This window comes from Balaenoptera musculus, chromosome 13 (genome assembly GCF_009873245.2).
Source record: "Balaenoptera musculus isolate JJ_BM4_2016_0621 chromosome 13, mBalMus1.pri.v3, whole genome shotgun sequence".
Taxonomy (NCBI): domain Eukaryota; kingdom Metazoa; phylum Chordata; class Mammalia; order Artiodactyla; family Balaenopteridae; genus Balaenoptera; species Balaenoptera musculus.
In genome coordinates this window covers 26975522-27001894 of record NC_045797.1, presented here as the reverse complement: position 1 = coordinate 27001894, position 26373 = coordinate 26975522, and the positions used below count along the sequence as shown (strand labels likewise).

Genomic DNA, 26373 nt, shown 5'->3' with positions numbered 1-26373 from the left:
ATAATGATCAAGGGATTGATCCAAGAAGAAGATACAACAATTGTAAATATTTATGCACCCAACATAGGAGCACCTCAATACATAAGGCAAATACTAACAGCCATGAAAGGGGAAATTGACAGTAATACAATCATAGTGGGGGACTTTAACACCCCACTTTCACCAATGGACAGATCATCTAAAATGAAAATAAATAAGGAAACACAAGCTTTAAATGATACATTAAACTAGATGGACGTAATTGATATTTATAGGACATTCCATCCAAAAACAACAGAACACACTTTCTTCTCAAGTGCTCATGGAACCTTCTCCAGGATAGATCATATCTTGGGTCACAAATCAAGCCTTGGTAAATTTAAGAAGATTGAAATCGTATCAAGTATCATTTCCGACCACAACGCTATGAGACTAGGTATCAATTAAAGGAAAAGTTCTGTAAAAAATACAAACACATGGAGGCTAAACAATACACTACTTAATAACGAAGTGATAACTGAAGAAATCAAAAATTACCTACAAACAAATGACAATGGAGACACGACAATGCAAAACCTATGCGATGCAGCAAAAGCAGTTCTAAGAGGGAAGTTTATAGCAAGACAATCCTACCTTAAGAAACAGGAAACATCTCAAATAAACAACCTAACCTTGCACCTACAGTAATTAGAGAAAGAAGAAGAAAAAAACCCCAAAGTTAGCAGAAGGAAAGAAATCATAAATATCAGATCAGAAATAAATGAAAAAGAAATGAAGGAAACAATAGCAGAGATCAATGAAACTAAAAGCTGGTTCTTTGAGAAGATAAACAAAATTGATAAATCATTAGCCAGACTCATCAAGAAAAAAAGGGAAAAGACTCAAATCAATACAGTTAGAAATGAAAAAGGAGAAGTAACAACTGACACTGCATAAATACAAAGGATCATGAGAGATTACTACAAGCAACACTATACCAATAAAATGGACAACCTGGAAGAAATGGACAAATTCTTGGAAATGCACAACCTTCCGAGACAGAACCAGGAAGAAATAGAAAATATGAACAGACCAATCACAAGCACTGAAATTGAAACTGTGATTAAAAATCTTTCAACAAAGAAAAACCCAGGACCAGATGGCTTCACAGGCGAATTCTATGAAACATTTAGAGAAGAGCTAACACCTATCCTTCTCAAACTCTTCCAAAATATAGCAGAGGGAGGAACACTCCCAAACTCATTTTATGAGGCCACCATCACCCTGATACCAAAACCAGACAAAGATGTCACAAAGAAAGAAAACTACAGGCCAATATCAATGATGAACATAGATGCAAAAATCCTCAACAAAATACTAGCAAACAGAATCCAACAGCACCTTAAAAGGATCATACACTATGATCAAGTGGGGTTTATTCCAGGAATGCAAGGATTCTTCAATATATGCAAATCAATCAATGTGATACACCATATTAACAAATTGAAGGACAAAAACCATATGATAATCTCAATTGATGCAGAGAAAGCTTTTGAGAAAATTCAACACCTATTTATGAAAAAAACCCTGCAGAGAGGATTAACCAAGATGGCGGAGTAGAAGGACGTGCTCTCACTCCCTCTTGCGAGAGCACCAGAATCACAACTGGCTGCTGGACAATCATCGACAGGAAGACACTGGAACTCACCAAGGAGGATACCCCACGTCCAAGGACAGAGGAGAAGCCACAGTGAGACGGTAGGAGGGGCGCAATCCGAGTAAAATCAAATCCCATAACTGCTGGGTGGGTGACTCACAGACTGGCGAACACTTATACCACAGAAGTCCACCCACTGGAGTGAAGCTTCTGAGCCCCACGTCAGGCTTCCCAACCTGTGGGTCCGGCAACAGGAGGAGGTATTCCTAGAGAATCAGACTTTGAAGCCTAGTGGGAATTGATTGCAGGACTTCGACAGAACTGGGGGAAACAGAGACCCCACTCTTGGAGGGCACACACAAAGTAGTGTGCACATCGGGACCCAGGGGAAGGAGCAGTGACCCTGGGGGAGACTGAACCAGACCTACCTGCTGGTGTTGGGGGGTCTCCTGCAGAGGCGGGAGGTGGCTCTGTTTCACCGTGGGGACAAGGACACTGGCAGCGGAGGTTCTGGGAAGTGCTCCTTGGCGTGAGCCCTCCCAGAGTCTGCCATAAACCCCATCAAAGAGCCCAGGTAGGCTCCAGTGTTGGGTTGCCTCAGGCCAAACAACCAACAGGGAGGGAACCCAGCCCCACACATCAACAGTCAAGTGGATTAAAGTGTTAAAGAGCTCTGTCTGCCACAGCAACAGTCAGCTCTACCCACCACCAGAGTCTCCTATCAAGCCTCTTAGATAGCCTCAACCACCAGAGGACAGACAGCAGAAACAAGAAAAACTACAATCCTGCAACCTGTGGACCAAAAGCCACAGTTACAGAAAGATAGACAAGATGAAAAGGCAGAGGGCTATATATCAGATGAAGGAACAAGAAAAAAACCCAGAAAAACAAATAAATGAAGTGGAGATAGGCAACCTTCCAGAAAAATAATTCAGAATAATGATAGTGAAGATGATCCAGGACCTTGGAATAAGAATGGAGGCAAAGATTGAGAAGATGCAAGAAATGATTAACAAAGACCTAGAAGAATTAAAGAACAAACAAACAGAGATGACCAATACAATAACTGAAATGAAAACTACACTAGAAGGAATCAATAGCAGAATAACTGAGGCAGAAGAACGGATAAGTGACCTGGAAGACAGAATGGTGGAATTCACTGCTGCGGAACAGACTAAAGAAAAAAGAATGAAAAGAAATGAAGACAGCCTAAGAGACCTCTGGGACAACATTAAATGCAACAACATTCGCATTATAGGGGTCCCAGAAGGAGAAGAGAGAGAGAAAGGGCAGAGAAAATATTTGAAGAGATTATAGTCGAAAACTTCCCTAACATGGGAAAGGAAATAGCCACTCAAGTCCAGGAAGCGCAGAGAGTCCCATACAGGATAAACCCAAGGAGAAACACGCCGAGACACATAGTAATCAAAATGGCAAAAAATAAAGACAAAGAAAAATTATTGAAAGCAGCAAGGGAAAAATGACAAATAACATACAAGGGAACTCCCATAAGGTTAACAGCTGATTTCTCAGCAGAAACTCTACAAGCCAGAAGGGAGTGGCATGATATACTTAAAGTGATGAAAGGGAAGAAACTACAACCAAGATTACTCTACCTGGCAAGGATCTCATTTAGATTTGATGGAGAAATCAAAAGCTTTATAGACAAGCAAAAGCTAAGAGAATTCAGCACCACCAAACCAGCTCTACAACAAATGCTAAAGGAACTTCTCTAAGTGGGAAACACAAGAGAAGAAAAGGACCTACAAAAACAAACCCAAAACAATTAAGAAAATGGTCATAGGAACATACATATCGACAATTACCTTAAACGTGAATGGATTAAATGCTCCAACCAAAAGACACAGGCTTGCTGAATGGATACAAAAACAAGACCCATATATATGCTGTCTACAAGAGACCCACTTTAGACCTAGGGACACATACAGACTGAAAGTGAGGGGATGGAAAAAGATATTCCATGCAAATGGAAATCAAAAGAAAGCTGGAGTAGCTATACTCATATCAGATAAAATAGACTTTAAAGTAAAGAATGTTACAAGAGACAAAGAAAGACACTACATAATGATCAAGGGATCAATCCAAGAAGAAGATATAACAATTATAAATATATATGCACCCAACATAGGAGCACCTCAATACATAAGGCAACTGCTAACAGCCATAAAAGAGGAAATTGACAGTAACACAATAATAGTGGGGGACTTTAACACCTCACTTACACCAATGGACAGATCATCCAAAATGAAAATTAATAAGGAAACACAAGCTTTAAATGACACAATAGACCAGATAGATTTAATTGATATTTATAGGACATTCCATACAAAAACAGCAGATTACACGTTCTTCTCAAGTGCGCACGGAACATTCTCCAGGATAGATCACATCTTGGGTCACAAATCAAGCCTCAGTAAATTTAAGAAAATTGAAATCATATCCAGCATCTTTTCTGACCACAATGCTATGAGATTAGAAATGAATTACGGGAAAAAAACATAAAAAACACAAACACATGGAGGCTAAACAATACGTTACAAAATAACCAAGAGATCACTGAAGAAATCAAAGAAGAAATAAAAAAATACCTAGAGACAAATGACAATGAAAACACGGCTATCCAAAACCTATGGGATGCAGCAAAAGCAGTTCTAAGAGGGAAGTTTATAGCTATACAAGCCTACCTAAAGAAACAAGAAAAATCTCAAGTAAACAATCTGACCTTACACCTAAAGAAACCAGAGAAAGAAGAACAAACAAAACCCAAAGTTAGCAGAAGGAAAGAAATCATAAAGATCAGAGCAGAAATAAATGAAATAGAAACAAAGAAAACAATAGAAAAGATCAATAAAACTAAAAGCTGGTTCTTTGAGAAGATAAACAAAATTGATAAGCCATTAGCCAGACTCATCAAGAAAAAGAGGGAGAGGACTCAAATCAATAAAATCAGAAATGAAAAAGGAGAAGTTACAACAGACACTGCAGAAATACAAAGCATCCTAAGAGACTACTACAAGCAACTTTATGCCAATAAAATGGACAACTTGGAAGAAATGGACAAATTCTTAGAAAGGTATAACCTTCCAAGGCTGCACCAGGAAGAAACAGAAAATATGAACAGACCAATCACAAGCACTGAAATTGAAACTGTGATTAAAAATCTTCCAACAAACAAAAGTCCAGGACCAGATGGCGTCACAGGTGAATTCTATCAAACATTTAGAGAAGAGCTAACACCTATCCTTCTCAAACTCTTCCAAAAAATTGCAGAGGAAGGAACATTCCCAAACTCATTCTATGAGGCCACCATCACCCTGATACCAAAACCAGACAAAGACACTACAAAGAAGGAAAATTACAGACCGATATCACTGATGAATATAGATGCAAAAATCCTCAACAAAATACTAGCAAACAGAATCCAACAACACATTAAGAGGATCATACACCACGATCAAGTGGGATTTATCCCAGGGATGCAAGGATTCTTCAATATACGCAAATCAATCAATGTGATACACCATATTAACAAATTGAAGAATAAAAACCATATGATCATCTCAATAGATGCAGAAAAAGCTTTTGACAAAATTCAACACCCATTTATGATAAAAACTCTCCAGAAAGTGGGCATAGAGGGAACCTACCTCAACATAATAAAGGCCATATATGACAAACCCACAGCAAACATCATTCTCAATGGTGAAAAACTGAAAGTATTTCCTCTAAGATCAGGAATGAGACAAGGATGTCCACTCTCACCACTATTATTCAACATAGTTCTGGAAGTCTTAGCCACGGCAATCAGAGAAGAAAAAGAAATAAAAGGAATACAAATTGGAAAAGAAGAAGTAAAACTGTCACTGTTTGCGGATGGCATGATATTATACATAGAGAATCCTAAAACTGCCACCAGAAAACTGCTAGAGCTAGTTAATGAATTCGGTAAAGTTGCAGGATACAAAATTAATGCACAGAAATCTCTTGCATTCCTATACACTAATGATGAAAAATCTGAAAGATAAATTATGGAAACACTCCCATTTACCATTGCAACAAAAAGAATAAAATACCTAGGAATAAACCTACCTAGGGAGACAAAAGACCTGCATGCAGAAAACTATAAGACACTGATGAAAGAAATTAAAGATGATACCAACAGATGGAGAGATATACCATGTTCTTGGATTGGAAGAATCAACATTGTGAAAATGACTATACTACCCAAAGCAATCTACAGATTCAATGCAATCCCTATCAAATTACCAATGGCATTTTTTACGGAACTAGAACAAATCATCTTAAAATTTGTATGGAGACACAAAAGACCCCAAATAGCCAAAGCAGTCTTGAGGGAAAAAAATGGAGCTGGAGGAATCAGACTCCCTGACTTCAGACTATACTACAAAGCTACAGTAATCAAGACAATATGGTACTGTCACAAAAATAGAAACATAGATCAATGGAACAAGATAGAAAGCCCAGAGATAAACCCACGCACCTATGGTCAACTAATCTATGATAAAGGAGGCAAAGATATACAATGGAGAAAAGACAGTCTCTTCAATAAGTGGTGCTGGGAAAACTGGACAGCTACATGTAAAAGAATGAAATTAGAATACTCCCTAACACCATACACAAAAACAAACTCAAAATGGATTCGAGACCTAAATGTAAGACTGTACACTATAAAACTCTTAGAGGAAAACATAGGAAGAACACTCTTTGACATAAATCACAGCAAGATCTTTTCTGATCCACCTCCTAGAGTAATGGAAATAAAAACAAAAAAAACAAATGGGACCTAATGAAACTTCAAAGCTTTTGCACAGCAAAGGAAACCATAAACAAGACGAAAAGACAACCCTCAGAATGGGAGAAAATATTTGCAAACGAATCAACGGACAAAGGATTAATCTCCAAAATATATAAACAGCTCATTCAGCTCAATATTAAAGAAACAAAAACCCCAATCCAAAAATGGGCAGAAGACCTAAATAGGCATTTCTCCAAAGAAGACATAGAGACGGCCACGAAGCACATGAAAAGATGCTCAACATCACTAATTATTAGAGAAATGCAAATCAAAACTACAATGAGGTATCACCTCACACCACTTAGAATGGGCATCATCAGAAAATCTACAAACAACAAATGCTGGAGAGGGTGTGGAGAAAAGGGAACCCTCTTGCACTGTTGGTGGGAATGTAAATTGATACAGCCACTATGGAGAACAATATGGAGGTTCCTTAAAAAACTAAAAATAGAATTACCATATGACCCAGCAATCCCACTACTGGGCATATACCCAGAGAAAACCGTAATTCCAAAAGACAAATGCACCCGAATGTTCATTGCAGCACTATTTACAATAGCGAGGTCATGGAAGCAACCTAAATGCCCATCAACAGACGAATGGATAAAGAAGATGTGGTACATATATACAATGGAATATTACTCAGCCATAAAAAGGAACGAAATTGAGTCATTTGTTGAGAAGTGGATGGATCTAGAGACTGTCATACAGAGTGAAGTAAGTCAGAAAGAGAAAAACAAATATCGTATATTAATGCATGTATGTGAAACCTAGAAAAATGGTACAGATGAGCCCGTTTGCAGGGCAGAAGTTGAGACACAGATGTAGAGAATGGACATATGGACACCAAGGGGGGAAAACTGCGGTGGGGTGGGGATGGTGGTGTGCTGAATTGGGCGATTGGGATTGACATGTATACACTGATGTGTATAAAATTGATGCCTAATAAGAACCTGCAGTATAGAAAAACAAACAAACAAAACAACTAATACTAAACTTTCATTGGGTTATTTGTATGGAAATATGTTAATATAAATGTTTCAGACATTACATGAAATTTCTAAAAATCTTATATGTTCTGGTATAATGTTATAAGTCATAATCCTAGTTATTACCTTAAAATGTATATCTCAGAAATAACTAATTTTCTTGTGAACTACATTATTATGAACTTTCATCAAATTTTTAACTGTGGTCATTTTTAAGTCTTTTGTCATTTACAGACAGTTCTGTGTGTACTCTGATGCTTTTGCAAATATGTTCCTATAAAACGGTCTCATCTTTAAGAAATTCATGGAAAAGACTGACAAATACAGGTTTCTGGTAACTGACTGTACTGCTGAACTGAATGAATAAGCATTTTCAGAACTCTAATGAAAAACTGATGAACTCATAAAAGTGCTAACAAAAGATCAAGATGAAAAAAAAAATTAATTACATGGGACTGAGTGAACTGATGAGGATGAGTATAATTTTTGTGACTTTCTGTCTGAATTAAAAAAAAAAATCCCACAAGGACTCAGAGGCAAAGAATATACAAATCAATTTTCACTGCAAAGTAAAGGAGCTGTTACAGCGGAGGATTACTGGACTGAATGTCAATATTATGACATAGTATGAGTGTGTTTCATGTTTGGTAATTGCCATCATTGTTGCTTTTGTTGTGGTCATCCATGTACATGCTTGGTGTCAGTCTATTTATCTCTTGTAAGAATAAAATACAGTGTGTGTGTGTGAAAAAAAAAAAAAAAACCCTGCAGAAAGTAGGCATAGAGGGAACTTCCCTCAATGTAATAAAGGCCATATATGACAAACCCACAGTCAACATCATCCTCAATGGTGAAAAACTGAAACCATTTCCACTAAGATCAGGAACAAGACAAGGTTGTCCACTCTCACCACTATTATTCAACATAGTTGTGGAAGTTTTAGCCATAGCAATCAAAGAAGAAAAGGAAATAAAAGGAATCCAAATTGAAAAAGAAGAAGTAAAGTTGTCACTGTTTGCAGATGACATGATACTATACATAGAGAGCCCTAAAGATGCTACCAGAAAACTACTAGAGCTAAAAATGAATTTGGTAAAGTAGCAGGATACAAAATTAATGCACAGAAATCTCTGGCATTCCTATACCCTAATGATGAAAAATCTGAAACTGAAATTAAGGAAACACTCCCATTTACCACTTCAAAAAAAAGAATAAAATATCTACGAATAAACCTACCTAAGGAGACAAAAGATCTGTATGCAGAAAATTATAAGACACTGTTGAAAGAAATTAAAGATGATACAAATAGATGGAGAGATATACCATGTTCTTGGATTGGAAGAATCAACATTGTGAAAATGACTCTACTACCCAAAGCAATCTACAGATTTAATGCAGTCCCTATCAAACTACCACTGGCATTTTTCACAGAACTAGAACAAAAAATTTCACAATTTGTATGGAAACACTAAAGACCCCGAATAGCCAAAGCAATCTTGAGAACAAAAAAGGAGCTGGAGGAATCAGTCTCACTGACTTCAGAATATACTACAAAGTTACAGTAATCAAGACAGGTTGGTACTGGCACAAAAACAGAAGCATAGATCAGTGGAACCTGATAGAAAGCCCAGAGATAAACCCATGCACATATGGTCACCTTATCTTTGATGAAGGAGGCAAGAATATACAGTGGAGAAAAGACAGCCTCTTCAATAAGTGGTGCTGGGAAAACTGGACAGGTACATGTAAAAGTATGAAGTTAGAACACTCCCTAACACCATACACAAAAATGAACTCAAAATGGATTAAAGACCTAAATGTAAGGCCAGACACTATCAAACTCTTAGAGGATAACATAGGCAGAACACTCTATGACTTAAATCACAGCAAGATCCTTTTTGACCCAACTCCTAGAGAAATGGAAATAAAAATAAAATTAAACAAATGTGACCTAATGAAACTTAAAAGCTTTTGCACAGCAAAGGAAACCATAAATAAGACCAAAAGACAACCCTCAGAATGGGAGAAAATATTTGCAAATGAAGCAACTGACAAAGGATTAATCTCCAAAATTTACAAGCAGCTCATGCAGCTCAATATCAAAAAAACAAATAATCCAACCAAAAAATGGTCAGAAAACCTAAATAGACATTTCTCCAAAGAAGATATACAGATTGCCAACAAACACATGAAAGAATGCTCAACATTTTTAATCATTAGAGAAATGCAAATCAAAACTACAATGAGATATCATCTCACACCAGTCAAACTGGCCATCATCAAAAATCTAGAAACAATAAATGCTGGAGAGGGTGTGAAGAAAAGGGAACACTCTTGCACTGTTGGTGGGAATGAAAATTGATACAGCCACTCTGGAGAACAGTATGGAGGTTCCTTAAAAAACTAAAAATAGAACTACCATACGACCCAGCAATCCCACTACTGGGCATATACCCTGAGAAAACCATAGGTCAAAAAGAGTCATGTACCACAATGTTCATTGTAGCTCTATTTACAATAACCAGGACATGGAAGCAACCTAGGTGTCCATTGACAGATGAATGGATAATGAAGATGTGGCACATATATACAATGGAATATTACTCAGCCATAAAACGAAACGAAATTGAGTTACTTGTAGTGAGATGGATGGACCTAGAGTCTGTCATAGAGGGTGAAGTAAGTCAGAAAGAGAAAAACAAATACCATATGCTAACAGATATATATGGAATCTAAGAAAAAAAAAATGTCATGAAGAACCTAGTGGCAAGATGGGAATAAAGACACAGACCTACCAGAGAACGGACTTGAGGATATGGGGAGGGAGAAGGGTAAGCTGTGACAAAGCGAGAGAGTGGCATGGACATATATACACTACCAAACGTAAAATAGATAGCTAGTGGGAAGAAGACGCATAGCACCGGGAGATCAGTTCGGTGCTTTGTGACCATCTAGAGGGGTGGGATAGGGAGAGTGGGAGGGAGGGAGACGGAAGAGGGAAGACATATGGAAACATATGTATATGTATAACTGATTCACTTTGTTATAAAGCAGAAACTAACACACCTTTGTAAACAATTATACTCCAATAAAGATGTTAAAAAAAAAAAAAGCTGACCTGAGGCTTCGTAATATACTTTCATATTCTGAACACTGTCAATGCCATCGCTCTTAAAGACCAGAGAAGGAAAACCTAGGTGCCTAGCAAGAAAATCTGGGAAAAGATATTCTAAAGTTTAGGGTGATAAAAGGACGATCAGGGAAGCCTTCATGTAAATTGAGCCTTCAAGCTTCTCAGACAAGGAAGATGTAACTATTCATAACATGGAGAAGGGAAGAAGTCTCTGAATGCTTCTTGCCCTTCAAGCCAGGTGCTCAGCAGGCTCACCCCAAATCCAGCAAAGCACACCCCTTTAAGCCTCTTCAATAGTCCACCTGCCATTCCGAATCTGCAGAATCTCTCTAAGGCTCTGAGGTATTTATCAGATTACCACTTGAGGTCACATATCCTACTGTCATGTTTTGTGGCTGTTTATTTATATGCATTTTCTCCTTGGAGAAATTAGAAACTCGGAGTTCACAAGGAAACACAGTGTTCTGCATGGGGCAGGTGCACAGTGTGAATTTGTAGTGCACATACTAAATGAAATTGCTTTCCTTGTAACCCTGGCCCCAGTTCCAGCCTAGAGATCCTAGAGTCCAGAGACTGTAAAAAAGAATTATGTGGAGCCAGCTGACAGCTGTTCTATTTGTCTGCTCATTTCTGAAGTCTCCATTGACTATTCAGTCCCATGGAAGCCAGAAACACCTGCCTGTCAGAGAATCAAATGCATGATTCGGAGATTTTGTCAGATATTTAAACCCCGAAGGTGGTATAAGACATAATCCGTACTCTGAAAAAAAAAAATGCATATTTTAAGGGATGGATCCATGAACTCTGCAAAAAAAAAAATTGTTTTCAGTGTAGACAATATTTATTGACAGGTGTTAAGAGTGCCAAATAGTAACACAGGGATGGGAAAAGAAGTTGGCATGGCTCCCCTTCCCCAAGTGAGGACCCTGTAACCAGGCCAGTGAGGTGGTAGTACTTGACTGCAGCCACTTTGAGTCCAGCGTCCTCTGAAGAACAAGTTTCCAGGCAGAAGGGGCCCTCACAACATGGGGGAAGGGAGCAGTACCCTAGAAGGGGCGTGAGCTATGTTCCATCCCAAGCTGCTTTGTTCCTGTCCACCACACACCTCAAAAGCTTGGGGCAGGGGTGTTAGGGGACTGGGCTAAACCTATCCCTTTAAAAGGTAGATGACTTCTTCAATTCAGGAGGCAGAATTGATGTGATTATAACTGATATGAAATGCTGATTGGAATATTTGCTAATTCTAAAATCTCTGCTGAATCTCAAAGTCTATACACAAATTCAGACGTGGACACTCATTCAGATGACACCACTCAGTGCTTGATCCCAAGTAAGAGATGGAGAAATGGCTCCAGACCTAAAGTCATCATTCACTTTGCTTCCCTCTTCCTGCAGAGAGGTTTCATCTACCCTGGGCTTTGATATGCTCAAGTGTGTCTGTCTCAGGAGGTGGAGAGTCTCTTTCTCTTCATGAAGCATACTTTGTTAGCCATACACTGACTTCTAGATGTTCAAAGAATTGGTGAAGATTTCTCCAGGAGCTATTTTTTTTGTTGGCTTTAGGCCACTGCTTTCTCATTCGTACACATTCACTTCCCTTCAAATTGTGTGGACCTGTACAGGATTGCTAGCCTTTTACATTGCCACACCAGGACTTTAAAAACTACTATTTCTAACACCATTATTCCTTAATCCAAAAAAGGTAAAAATAGGCTTTACATTGACTAAATTCACAAAGTTGTTCTTATTTTTCTTATTTCACTGTAAGCCACTGACATATACTTAGGCATCATGTCCCTAGCATAAGGACAAGGATGAAAATTTCTCTCCTGGAATGTTGCTAGATGGGTTCTAAAATATTAAAAATATATGGCTGAGTTTAGCATTTATGCCATAAAAGTCATAAAGCTTAAGGATAGAATATGAAAAAGAAAATAATTGTAAAAATCACCAGGACTCAAAGGGTTTCTGGAGAATTTTTCACTGGGCAGGAACAATGCATAATCACTAATGCAGATTATGGTGACCAAATTGGAATTTTGTCCTTTCTTCTCTGTTCCAGGTACATGGCCATCATCCACCCCCTCCAGCCCCGGCTGTCGGCCACAGCCACCAAGGTGGTCATCTGTGTCATCTGGGTCCTGGCTCTCCTCCTGGCCTTCCCCCAGGGCTACTACTCAACCACGGAGACCATGCCCAACCGAGTGGTGTGCATGATCGAATGGCCAGAGCATCCCAACAAGATTTATGAGAAAGTGTGAGTAGAGATGAATTCCAGTGCCTTCTTTGCCCTTTCTTATTCCTTCTTTCTTTTGTTCTTTTGTTGCTTAGGACTTAATTTGTATGTTCGGGTTTTATTTGTAAACATTTCTCACAACCACTCTGATGTCAGGTTGATGTGTCCATAATTATCAGGAGACTATTATGTCCCAAATACTATTCTGGACTTTGAATGAAAAGTTTTAAAATATAAGACCTGGATCCTGTTATAGCATACCATTTGGGCACACTACTGTGTCCCTCTTACCAGTGACTTTGCCCTGCCTGTGTCTGCATTTCTTTGCCTGGGAACTTTTTCCTACCCTATAGAATGCCATTTTGCCCTCTTGCACAGCATGCCAGAGGGTAAGGGAATTATCCTTCCCTCCACACTCCCAGCAGCTCTCAAAAACAACTGATGGGGGAACTTCCCTGGTGGTGCAGTGGTTAAGAATCCGCCTGCCAATGCAGGGGACAGGGGTTAGAGCCCTGGTCCGGGAAGGTCTCACATGCCGTGGAGCAACTAAACCAGTGCACCACAACTACTGAGCCTGTGCTCTAAAGCCTGCGAGCCACAACTATTGAAGCCCACACGCCTAGAGCCCGTGCTCCGCAACAAGTGATGCCACCGCAATGAGAAGCCCGCGCACCGCAGTGAAGAGTAGCCTCCGCTCACCGCAACTAGAGAGAGCCTGCACACAGCAACAAAGACCCAACTCAACCAAAAAAAAACAAACAAACTGATGGGTGTTGGCATATGAACACCCCAGCTCCCTCCCCCTTCAGGTGGGAGGTCTCTGAGGTGTGCGTGTTTTACTGTGTTCAGGATTTCCTCTTGGGATTAAGCTCCAGTCACCCTGGTAGCAGCTGGCTCAATGACACACCCTTTGTTAGCCCCACTCCCTACTGGTGTTTCTTTCTCCTTCCAAATAAGTCATTTGCACTTGAATCTTTATCTCAGGTTGTGTCTCTGGGGAAAACTAAACCAAAACACCTACTTTCTAGGATTTTGCTGCTGGAAAAATACTTACACCTGTGAAATGCATGGGAAGGCAAGGCCAGAACATTGAGACCTTATGAGTTACAGGTCCCCCACAGGACAGGCCTGCTTCTCTTCCAGCGGCCTGACCGATCACATTTAGGGTTTTTTAAAGCTATCTTGGCACATTTTTCCAAGATTTCTTATCTTAGGGGCAACATTATAATGGCTTATTCTTTGTTTTGTTCTATTCAAGTGAGCAGCAATGTGACATTTATATTATCATCAGTTTTCTGGATTCAAAGCACATTGATAATATGGCTCCTTTTGAAAGTCCTCTGTAATTTTCCAATCTTGGGTTTATTAAGTGAATTGTAAAAGACCACTGGTGTTAGAATCAGAAGATCTGGGTTTTAATTACAAGATTGCCAGTTTCTAGCTATGTGACCCTGGGCAAGAGCGCAGTCTCTCCTTGTTGTTAAATGGAACATGATAAAGCACTGCCTCACATAAAAAACTGTTTTGAAGAGCAAATAAGTTAATGTATTCTCACCTTGTAAGCTATTAAATGCCATATGAAAGATAAGATACTGTTGTTGAACTAAATTCATTAGACAGTATAATATAATCATTATAGACCTTTGAACTTATTACATGGTAAAATGAGACACTGTACCTGTTGGCCCTCTAGATTTGAGGGTCCAAAAGCCTGTTGCACACAGAGTTACACTACTGCATCTGTTCCATGGAGCATGGAAATGTGGCTTGCCAGAAAGCAATACATAAAGCTCAGACTTTGCCTTCCAGACACAGACAGCGGGATTTAATTGATCAGTCAGTGGGAGGATTAATGCTTAGCCTAGGAGATATTGAGCATTTTTCTTTCAAATGAAACTACAAGCCTGAGCAGAGTCACAGCGGGAGAAAGTGTATAGCTTTACAAGCTGTACAGGACCCATGAACATGTTCAAGCCAGAAGCTTCCCTCAAAAGGGGGAAAAAAAACCCTCTGAATTAAAGCTCATTATATAAACTGCTTCAGAAACTGCCGTCAACTTCAGGGACCTTAGCTCAGTTCTTAGTTCTTGTGATCTTTTCAAAGTCTAATCACCTTTCTGCAACTTTTTGCTTCAAATAAGCACAGTTCTTTTATCTTCCAACAAATTCAAATTTTAACTTGGAAATAAAGGTTTATTTTCTCATAGATCTCTGGGATCTCATGCAATAAACAGTAGTGTTTAGTGTTTTACTTTTAAACATTTTGCTATTTTATGCTTACTAATGATTAGAAAGTCCCTTTGAGACTCAACGTTTTGGACTGTCCTTTCAAGTTACCTTTAAAGAATTTTGGGTAACTGCTACTGGATGCAGGGTTAGGTTTGCCATTATTGTTTATTTCATGATTTTAACCTAAAAAAAATGGGCCTGGATTAAGACCTCCTGATTTTATCTATTCAAGATGTATAAAATGTTTATAGATGCAGTAGTAAGTTGAAAGAGTCCACATTTGCCATTCACATATTGTCTGTGATACAAATATAAGTGTAAGCTTTATGCAAACCTATTTTGTTTTTGTCAGTATCTGTCATAATGCATCATGATATATTTTTTAGGGAATTTAAATTTCATCAGTTCTAAACTGAGTACTTTATTATATTCTCTTCTATTAGAACTAATGATTGCCATTTCCACAGTACACAGTAATTCCAAATTTGAAACCATAAGGAAACTTTATTTTGAGACAGGGTAAGAGCATAGGCTTGAGAGTTAAATGAGGGATCAACTCCCAGCTACATCTCTCTCTAGTTGAGTCATAATGGTCAAGTTATTCAAGCTTCTAAGCCTAATAGTACAGTCCATATAGAGGTGTTGAGAGAAGTAAATAAGGTACTTGCTTAGCTCAGTGCCACGCACATTGGAAAGAATCTAGTGAATGTTACCTACTGTTGTTAGCATCATTCATTGATCTGGGTACATGGGCAGAAAACTGGCAGCAGAGAGTGAGGTGGGCAAATGCTTAGGCCCAATTCATCTGATGAATAATTTATGCCAGATAATTACACTAAAATGTTTTGTGAAAATCTTAGATTGCTGCATTTGCCTTCTGGTTACATGGTTAACCTCTAACCCTGATCATTTATCATTTAGATTCTTATTAATACATGGATTAAATTAAGCACTTTTAAAGAAAGGCAATCCAATAAAAGAACAGGTAAAAGATATCCTTATATATTAAATGACCGATTAATATATAAAGAGGCACACAACTTCATTCATCAACAGTGAAATGAAAATTAAAACCATAATGAGATCTTACTATCCACCTATTAGACTAGCAAATGTTCAGAAGTCTGACTAAACTAAGCATTTAAAACTTTTGGTGAAGAACCTTAGTAGACTGCTAAAAGTATACATTGATAAAACCACATTGGAAAACATTTTGTAGCATCTAGAAAAGAAGAAACTATTCATACCTCCATAACCCTGCAATTTCACTCAGGGGTAATTAATTACCCTAGAAAAACTCATGCTGTGAACCCACATACATCGAGATACTGTTTATATCAGCATCATTCTTAAAGCCCTAAACTGGAGATACTCCAAATGTCCATCTTCAGTTAGATGGATATTTTAAATGTGGTACAAGCATGCAATGGAATATTATGTAGTTGACAGAATGAACAAAATGTAGCTCCATGCAGCATAAATGGCTCTTGTAAATAAGGTTTTAAAACAAGCAAAATGAAAGGTGGTAATACTACAACTGCAAGCAAAGAAGTAGTCACCATGAAAGTGAAGACTGTGATTATCTTTCAAGGGAGAGAAAGGGATGTGATCAAGAAGGAACACTAGGATTTGCTTCTGAGGACATGGCATTATATTTCTACAGCACAATGGTAGTAGCATGAATGTTTGCTTAAAATTTACTCATAATACCAAGTAGTTTGACTTATGCACTTTTTCTGGAATTTATGTTTCATTTTTATTTAACTTAAAATTAAATGCTATCCAAAGGTTTTTGCTTTTACAAGCTCTCAAGATACTGCTTCCATTGGGATAACCCCAAAATTCCCTCCATAAGAAATTATCTTCTGAAGTGTGGGCTCTGCCTGGGGTGACATTCAAAATACTCATCTCTGAATAAGCCGAAGTATGGATAGGCCCCATTTCATTCTCATGTTTACTTGCATTTTGCCTTGCTGACTCCTATGTGTCAGCCCATTTGGAATTTTTCCAATTGGTCTAAGGGGGGTTAGAACAAATTATTGTCCCTGGAAGGATGTGACAAATGTTAACCAGAGAACAAGCCCATAGACTCTCCACAGCACTCATCCCTTGCTGCTATTATTCATAAGCACGTACATCTGGGCTACAAAATGCTACAGATAGACTTGGTTCATCTTCCTGGAAAATCATTTAAAACTTCATTTTGCATTTAAAAATATAAATAAATTATGGAGTGTAATGAAAATTCTTATAATTTCTTTTATCACCCATATTCCCATCATTTACAAAGGCTCTAACATTTTGATGAATTCCCATCCAGGGAAATATTGTTCTTAGTTTCTTTTGAAGTGTCTTGTGTACCTACAGGTCAACACAAATATAGATTGTTTCCATTTTTGTAACACAAAATGTAGCTTATTATGCACATTGTTCTGTACCCTGTTGTTTATTTAACTTAATACGTCTTAGAGACGTTTTCATATCAGTTCATGAAGAGCTCCTCTATTCTTTTTTTCAGCTACACAGTACTCCATGTTATAAATGTACAATATTATTTAACCAGTCACTTTTAGTGGACTTGGGATTGTCTCCAGCCTTTTGCTATTGGAGTGCTGTCATGAATAACCTTTACATTTATCATGTAAGGCTATGTGGAGCATAAAAATCCCAAAAATGGAATTGCTGAGTCAAATTTTTATATTTGCCCTCCATACTAATTTACATTTCCACCAGAAATGTGTGAAAGTCTCTGTTTCTCCACAGCCTTGCCACCAGACTGTATTGTCAAGATTTTAGATTTTTGCCCACTGAAGTTGAAAATGCATTTCTCTTATTAGGAATGGGGTTGAATTTTTTTCATAGTTTGAGTCATTTGTATTTACATCTTATAATCCGCCATTTACCGTATCATAAAGAATTTATTATGTCATTAAACATGTTTCTACAATTTGATGTGAATATATATGTGTGTATGCATATGTAAATAATAGTTTTTTTAACTAATCTCCTTCTTTGAAAATTGATTACTCCAGTGATTTCCCTTAGCTGACTAGTAAGATAAAACAGCAAACTTCATAAGCAGGCTGCTTCTAGCTGCATCCCTAGATTCATGCAGGGACAGGTTCAATGTCTTCTGCCATCCACTGTTTATGTCTACAATCTGCAGTTATGGAATGTTATTCTAACATTATAACATTCATGAAACTGGAGACTTGAGTTCATTATTAATATAGTATTGTCATAGTTTGTGATTGAGTCCTGCCATAATTTTAGCAACTTGGCAACTGTGACTGCTCTCGTGAAACTGTGACACTACCTAGGAAGTCCTATAATGGTAGAGTGATTGACTGGTGAGGAAGAAAAATTTCACAGGTAACCAAAAGTAACTCTTCCCAATGGAGAAAAAAAGCACAGTAAAAGAAAAATTAAAGTATAAAGAAGAAATATTTGGCTTTGCAAAATGCAAATTCAGTAGCTTTCAAAATTATTTGGATCCAAGCCCACTCTTGAGGATGCTATGCAAGCTGTCAAGTTGCCATGGCCCTGGAAGGTTATGGGGTAATACCCCTGAGGACAAGGAAGATGAATGAGCCAATATTTCTTTATCAGAGGGCTCACCAATACAGCCAAGAAAATGTCTGTAATAGGGATGAAAAATGAGAACTACATCCCAAAGAATGAGATTTAGGCAGCCTGGGGAATTTCAGCTTCCCTGAATCATTTATTAATATTGGTCATATGTCATTTTCTGTTAATTAAACTTCTTTGTACATAACTTTGTGGTAAAGTTTTAGCATGAAGTAAGATGTGCTTATCTGAATTCCAAATATTACCAATAGTCCTGGGAAAGGAAATTATGTCAGAAAACAGCATCACTCATGACTATAATTACCTGGAGATTTTGTGGAAGTGTACATGAATGTGGATATATTAACTCTAATATAATTCTTTTATTTTGTATAAATTTATTCATTTTATTTATTTATTTTTGGCTGCATTGGGTCTTCATTGCTGCCCTTGGGCTTTCTCTAGTTGTGGCGAGTGGGGGTTACTCTTCGTTGCAGTGCACGGGCTTCTCATTGTGGTAGCTTCTCTTGTTGCAGAGCATGGGCTCTAGGTGCATGGGCTTCAGTAGTTGTGACATGCAAGCTCAGTAGTTGTGGCTCACGGGCTCTAGAGCACAAGCTCAGTAGTTGTGGCACAGGGGCTTAGTTGCTCTGTGGCATGTGGGATCTTCCAAGACTAGGGCTCCAACCCGTGTCCCCTGCATTGGCAGGCAGATTCTTTTTTTTTTTTAAAGCACCTTTATTGGAGTATAATTGCTTTACAATGTTGTGTTAGTTTCTGCTGTATAGCAAAGTGAATCAGCTATACATATACATATATCTCCATATCCCCTCCCTCTTGTGTCTCCCTCCCATCTTCCCTATCCCACCCCTCTAGGTGGTCACAAAGCACTGAGCTGATATCCCTGTGCTATGCAGCTGCTTCCCACTAGCTATCTATTTTACATTTGATAGTGTATATATGTCACTGCCACTCTCTCACTTCGTCCCAGCTTACCCTTCCCCCTCCCTGTGTCCTAAAGTCCATTCTCTACGTCTGGCAGGTGTATTCTAAACCACTGCACCACCAGGGAGGTCCTCTAATATAATTCTTTATTAGTACCAATTGAAACAGAAGACTATCTTTATTTATAGCATTTTGTCTTTTGTATGTCATGTCCCACCATCTTAGCTGAAATATTTACATTTATACATATCCTTTAGTTTCATTAATAATAATGAAAATTAAAAATTGACTAATTGGTGGAGAATAAGAAGGAAAAAAGAATATTAGAAAAAGTACCTGCAGTTTACTTCCCCAATTTTCCACATTCTTGATTATTTCACAAATGAAAAACAAGTATGGATCCTTTACCAAGCTGCTCCAGGCCTTGCCAAAAGGGTGTCAGCATATTTGTGGTTCCAGGACTGTTTATGCTAGCTTCTATGATTAATCTCCTCCCCGACACCCACTACATTTATATAGCCCAGCACTCCTAGTATTGTCACTGCTGTTGATGGAAAGCAGTTAAACTGATAATGAAAAGTACATTGATATTTCAGGGAAAAATAGTTGCATAAAAACAAGCCTTTAACCCTGACTCTCAGACAAAAAAATTACAGTAAATAAAGTAAAAAAAAAAGAAGGAGAAGGAGAAGGAAAAGCCTACATTAATGCAGAAACTATGGAGGTTGCCATAAAAATGCCAGAAATTTCACTACCTTTCTGGTAGATATTGCACAGACAGAGACAAAGAGGAGGCAGTAGCCACCATGGGAAGTTATGTGCAATACATATGGCAACCCCTAATTTGGAGGTGAAAGTGTAAGCCTGAAAAAGATGGGACTACCAAATTTGGGATTCCTTTGTGTTGTCATGTTAAATTTCCAGAGATAGCTGACCTTACCGAAAGAGAAAACACAACCAGGCCTGAAAGTGTAATTGAATGTAAGATTAAATGGACAATTTTCTACAAAACTCTAAATCACATTAATGCAGCTTGAGAGGGGAAGAATGAAAATACTGTTCAAGAGTTACATTTATAAAAGGCAATGGAATCAAAATTTGTGCAGAGAATTTCTTTCAAATATCTTATAAGCTCTTAATGAGTTCAGAACCATATGGAGAACTTGCTAATTTATTATACACATTTGGTATGACCTAAATGTAAAAAGTTGACAAACTAAGCTCCAAAAACAAACCTTTAGGCCAATTCCATTTCCAACTATAGATAAGAGATTCACACTAAGGAATTCAAAATTATATTAAAATAACAATGTTTTATTTTTTGAGCATGACTTCTTCCAGCTATAACGTTAGTAAGTTATCAGGAAATTGTTATTTTATTTTATCAAATGAACTGGTCAAAGAGAAGTATATATTTTCTCAATAAATGTCAAAAATAAATTTGTTAAAATGTAATATGTATTAAAGAAAAAAATAGTTTATATCAGCAATAATCCTTGAGAAAATAAAGTGAATAACACATCTTCTTTACAACAGAAACAAACAAAACCCCAGAAAATTAAGAAATAGGCATTATATGAAGAAAAACAAAAAACTTATGCTATTTTAGACTTTACTGAATGCCATAACAGAATATTTGAGAAACATTTCACATGATCCAAAACCTGGAAAGTATCTAAGGGTATATAGGAAACAATCTCCCTTCTATATACATATTTTTTTAATTTGTACACCAATGTTCATAGCAGCATTATTCACAATAGCCAAAAAGGTGGAAACGCCCTTCTGTCTTTATGTAATTCCATGAAGATATCAGTTCTTCTCAAACTATTCCAACAAGTATGTTTAGATGGGTGATAAAGCAAATCATCTGAAAGAATAAATGGATTAAAATAGTTCAAGAAAATGTTGAAAGAGAAGAATTAATTTCGATATCAGCAAAATAAAAAAGAAATATAAGAAGTGACTTGCTCTTTCAGATATGAAAATACTCAGTACTGAGGATAGAATTGATCAATAAAAAACAGAATAGAAATCACACACACATACAAACACACACACACACACACATACATACACACACACAGAAACCCAAGAATATAAAGTTTTGTATATAGTATATGCTACAGATAACATGTGAATTCTGAAATGACTTTTCCACAAATTTTTTTTGGAAACCTGAGAACCCCAAATTCTGTAGGATTTTGTAACTTGAATGACTTTATAAGTAACCATTGTGAGTAACCACATAACTCACAGCTACCCACAACTTAGAGAGTCAAAATTACATTAGTGTACTGAAGCGCCTAAGAGGCTTTCCATTTTTAAATTTTTAAATTTACTTTTTTATGTAATATATTCATGTGGTTTAAAAACCAGTAAGTGTAAAAAGTAATCAGAAAAAAGATTTCTCCCTCTAACCACTGTTCTTAGTTTCTTTTGAATTTTTAAATTTTAATTAATTTATTTTTTATACAGCAGTTTCTTATTAGTTATACATTTTATACATATTAGTGTATATATGTCAATCCCAATCTCCCAATTCATCACAGCACCACCTTTACCCTGCCACTTTCTCCCCTTGGTGTCCATATGTTTGTTCTCTACATCTGTGTCTCTATTTCTGCCCTGCCAACCGGTTCATCTGTACCATTTTTCTAGGTTCCACATATATGCATTAATATACTACATTTGTTTTCCTCTTTCTGACTTTCTTCACTCTATATGACACCCTCTAGATCCATCCACGTTTCTACAAATGACCCAATTTCATTCTTTTTTACAGCTGAGTAATATTCCATTGTATATATGTACCACATCTTCTTTATCCATTCCTCTGTCAATGGGCATTTAGGTTGCTTCCATGACCTGGCTATTGTTCCAATGAACATTGGGGTGCATGTGTCTTTTTGAATTATGGTGTTCTCTGGTTATATGCCCAGTAGTGGGATTGCTGGGTCATATGGTAATTCTATTTTTACTTTTTAAAGGAACCTCCATACTGTTCTCCATAGTGGCTGTATCATTTTACATTCCCACCAACAGTGCAAGAGGGTTCCCTTTTCTCCACACCCTCTCCAGCATTTCTTCTTTGTAGATTTTCTGATGATGCCAATCCTAACTGGTGTGAGGTGATACCTCATTGTAATTTTGATTTGCATTTCTCTAATAATTAGTGATGTTGAGCAGCTTTTCATGTGCTTCTTGGCCAACTATATGTCTTCTTTGGAGAAATGTCTATTTAGGTCTTCTGCCCATTTTTTGATTGGGTTATTTGTTTTTTTAATATTGAGCTGCATGAAGATATTTATATATTTTGGAGATTAATCCTTTGTCCATTGATTCATTTTCAAATATTTTCTCCCATTCTGAGGGTTGTCTTTTCATCTTGTTTGTAGTTTCCTTTGCTGTGCAAAAGCTTTGAAGTTTCATTAGGTCCCATTTGTTTATTTTTGTTTTTATTTCCATTACTCTAGGAGGTGGATCAAAAAGGATCTTGCTGTGATTTAGGTCAAAGAGTGTTCTGCCTATGTTTTCCTCTAAGAGTTTTATAGTGTCCAGTCTTACATTTAGGTCTCGAATCCATTTTGAGTTTATTTTTGTGTATGGTGTTAGGGAGTATTCTAATTTCATTCTTTTACATGTAGCTGTCCAGTTTTCCCAGCACCACTTTTTGAAGAGACTGTCTTTTCTCCATTGTATATCCTTTGCCTCCTTTGTCATAGTTTAGTTGACCATAGGTGCGTGGGTTTATCTCTGGGCTTTCTATCCTATTCCATTGATCTATACTTCTCTTTTTTGTGCCAGTACCATATTGTCTTGATTACTGTATCTTTGTAGTATAGTCTGAAGTCAGAGAGTCTGTTTCCTCCAGCTCTGTTTGTTTCCCTGAAGACTGCTTTTGCTATTCGGGGTCTTTTGTGTCTCCATACAAATTTTAAGATTTTTTTGTTCTAGTTCTTTTAAAAAATGCCATCGGTAATTTGATAGGGATGGCATTGAATCTGTAGATTGCTTTGGGTAATATAGTCATTTTTACAATATTGATTCTTCCAATCCAAGAACATGGTATATCTCTCCATCTGTTTTGTTCTTAGTTTCTTGTGAGCTTTCCAAAGTTCCTTTCTGCTTATCTAAAAGGGTTTGACTATATATTCTAATTGTCTCCTTTCTTAACACAAAGTGTCATATATAACATACTATATTCTTATTTTTTCCACTTACAGTTTAACTCAGATATCCTTTCCCCTTACTATTGAGCAAATAGTCTCATTGTTTTCTTTACAGCTGCATAGTATTATGTTGTATAGAAAAAACATAACTTATTTATCTGGCATGATATTGATTTATATTTGGAGTGCTCCTAGTGTTTTGCTATTTCAAATAATATTGTAATGAATAGGCTCCACTCTGATAATTTTGCAGTAAAGAAACCTGATGGTTTTGTTTAAACCTTGTGTTTCCCAAATTTACTTGATCATAGAATCCTTCTTTTGACTAACCCCTGGTAACATCCCACAGAAATATTGTCCATAATATATATTCTGGTGAAACTCTGCACTAATCATAAAAATGTGTTTCTTTCTCACATCTTAAAACGAATATAAATTCCAAATAAATTGGAAAGGAGTGAAAGCTTTCAAAAAATAACACTCAAGACAAAACTAAAATGAAAGAGATGGCTGGTTTGAGTATAAACTTAGATATAGATACAGGTATATATATATTTGTTAAATACTGTATGTCAGGAAACCCCATGAGAGAGTTTGGCAAATGACAAAGTGAGGGAAAAACCCCACAATGTATGAGACAAACCATTGACATAATTATCATAGAGGAGACCTGAGCACCTGTGGTTGGAGCGCCGAGTCCAAACCACTGGGCTAACAGAGATCTTCAGGCCCCAGGAATATTAGTCAGTGTGAGCTCTCTCAGAGGTCCTCATCTCGGCAACAAGACCTGCCTCCATCCAACTGCCTGCAAACTCCAGTGGCGGATGCCTCAGGCCAAACAATCAGCAAGATAGGAACACAGCCCCACCCATCAAAAAAATGAGATGACCAAAAAATATGTTACAGATGAAGGATTAAGGTAAAATCCTACAAGAGCAAATAAATGAAGAGGAAATAGGCAACATACCTGAAAAAGAATTCAGAGTAACAATAGTAAAGATGATCCAAATAGAAATAGAAATGGAGGCATGAATGGAGAAAATAAAAGAAATGTTTAACAAGGACCTACAAGAACTACACAACAAACAAACAGTGATGAACAACACAATAACTGAAATGAAAAATACACTAGAAGGAATCAATAGCAGAATAACTGAGGCAGAAGAACAGATAAATGAACTGGAAGATAGAATGGTGAAAATAACTGCCATGGAATGGAATAAAGAAAAAAGACTGAAAAGAAATAAGGACAGTCTCAGAGACCTCTGGGACAAATTAAATTCAACAACATTCGAAATATAGGGGTCCCAGAAGAGGAAGAGAAAGAAATAGGATCTGAGAAAATATTTGAAGAGATTATAGTCAAAAACTTCCCTGACATGGGAAAGAAAATAGTCACACAGGTCCAGGAACCACAGAGAGTCCCATACAGCATAAACCCAAGATGAAACACACTGAGACACATATTAATCAAACTAAAAAACATAAATTCAAGGAAAAAATATTAAAAACAGCAAGGGAAAAGCAACAAATAATATAAAAGAGAATTCCCATAGGTTATCAGCTGATTTTTCAGCAGAAACACTGTAGGATAGAAGGGAGTGCCAGCATATATTGAAAGTGATGAAAGGGAAAATCCTACAACCAAGATTACACTACCCAGCAAGGATCTCATTCAGATTCAACAGAGAAATGAGAAGCTTTACAGACAAGCAAAAGCTAAGAGAATTCAGCACCACAAAACCAACTTTCCAACAAATGCTAAACGAACTTCTCTAAGTGGGAAACACAAGAGAAGAAAAAGACCCACAAAAACAAACACAAAACAATTAAGAAAATAGCAATAGGAACATACATATCAATAATTATCTTGAAAGTAAATAGATTAAGTGCTCCAACCAAAAGACACAGATTGGCTGAATGGATACAAAAACAAGACCTGTATATAATCTGTCTACAAGAGACCCATTTCAGTCCTAGGGACACATACAGACAGAAAGTGAGCGGATGGAAAAAAGATATTCCATGCAAATGGAAATCAAAAGAAAGATGGAGTAGCAATATTCATATAAGAAAAAATAGACTTTAAAATAAAGACTGTTGCAAGAGAAAGGACACTACATAATGATCAAGGGATTAATCAAAAATGAAGATATAACAATTGTAAATATATATGCACCCAACATAGAAGCACCTCAATATATAAGGCAAATGCTAATAGTCATAAAAGGGGAAATCAACAGTAACACAATAATAGTAGGGGACTTTAACACCCCACTTACATCAATAGACAGATCATCCAGAGAGAAAATAAACAAAGAAACACAAGTTTTAAATGACACAACAGTCCAAATAGATTTAATCAATATTTATAGAACATTCCACCCAAAAGTAGTAGAATACACTTTCTTCTCAAGTGCACATGGAACATTCTCCAAGATAGATCACATCTTGGGTCACAGATCAAGCCTTGGTGAATTTAAAACAACTGAAATCATATCAAGAATCTTTTCTGACCACAACTCTATGAGATTAGAAATCAATTACAGGAAAAAAACTGTAAAAAAACACGAACAAATGGAGGCTAAATATTATGCTACTAAATAACTAAGAGATCACAGAAGAAATCAAAAAGTACATAGAAACAAATG

At 37.1% G+C, this 26373-nt stretch overlaps 1 protein-coding gene across 1 annotated transcript in view; it reads left to right on the top strand.

Annotated features, from left to right (window-relative positions):
- The window catches only part of TACR1 (tachykinin receptor 1), a 123395-nt gene that overhangs the window by 4181 nt on the left and 92841 nt on the right, over nucleotides 1-26373 (top strand). Inside the window, exon 2 of the mRNA XM_036873811.1 lies at nucleotides 12637-12831. Coding sequence (XP_036729706.1) covers nucleotides 12637-12831 — 195 coding nt within the window. The remainder of the gene's footprint in view (nucleotides 1-12636; nucleotides 12832-26373) is intronic.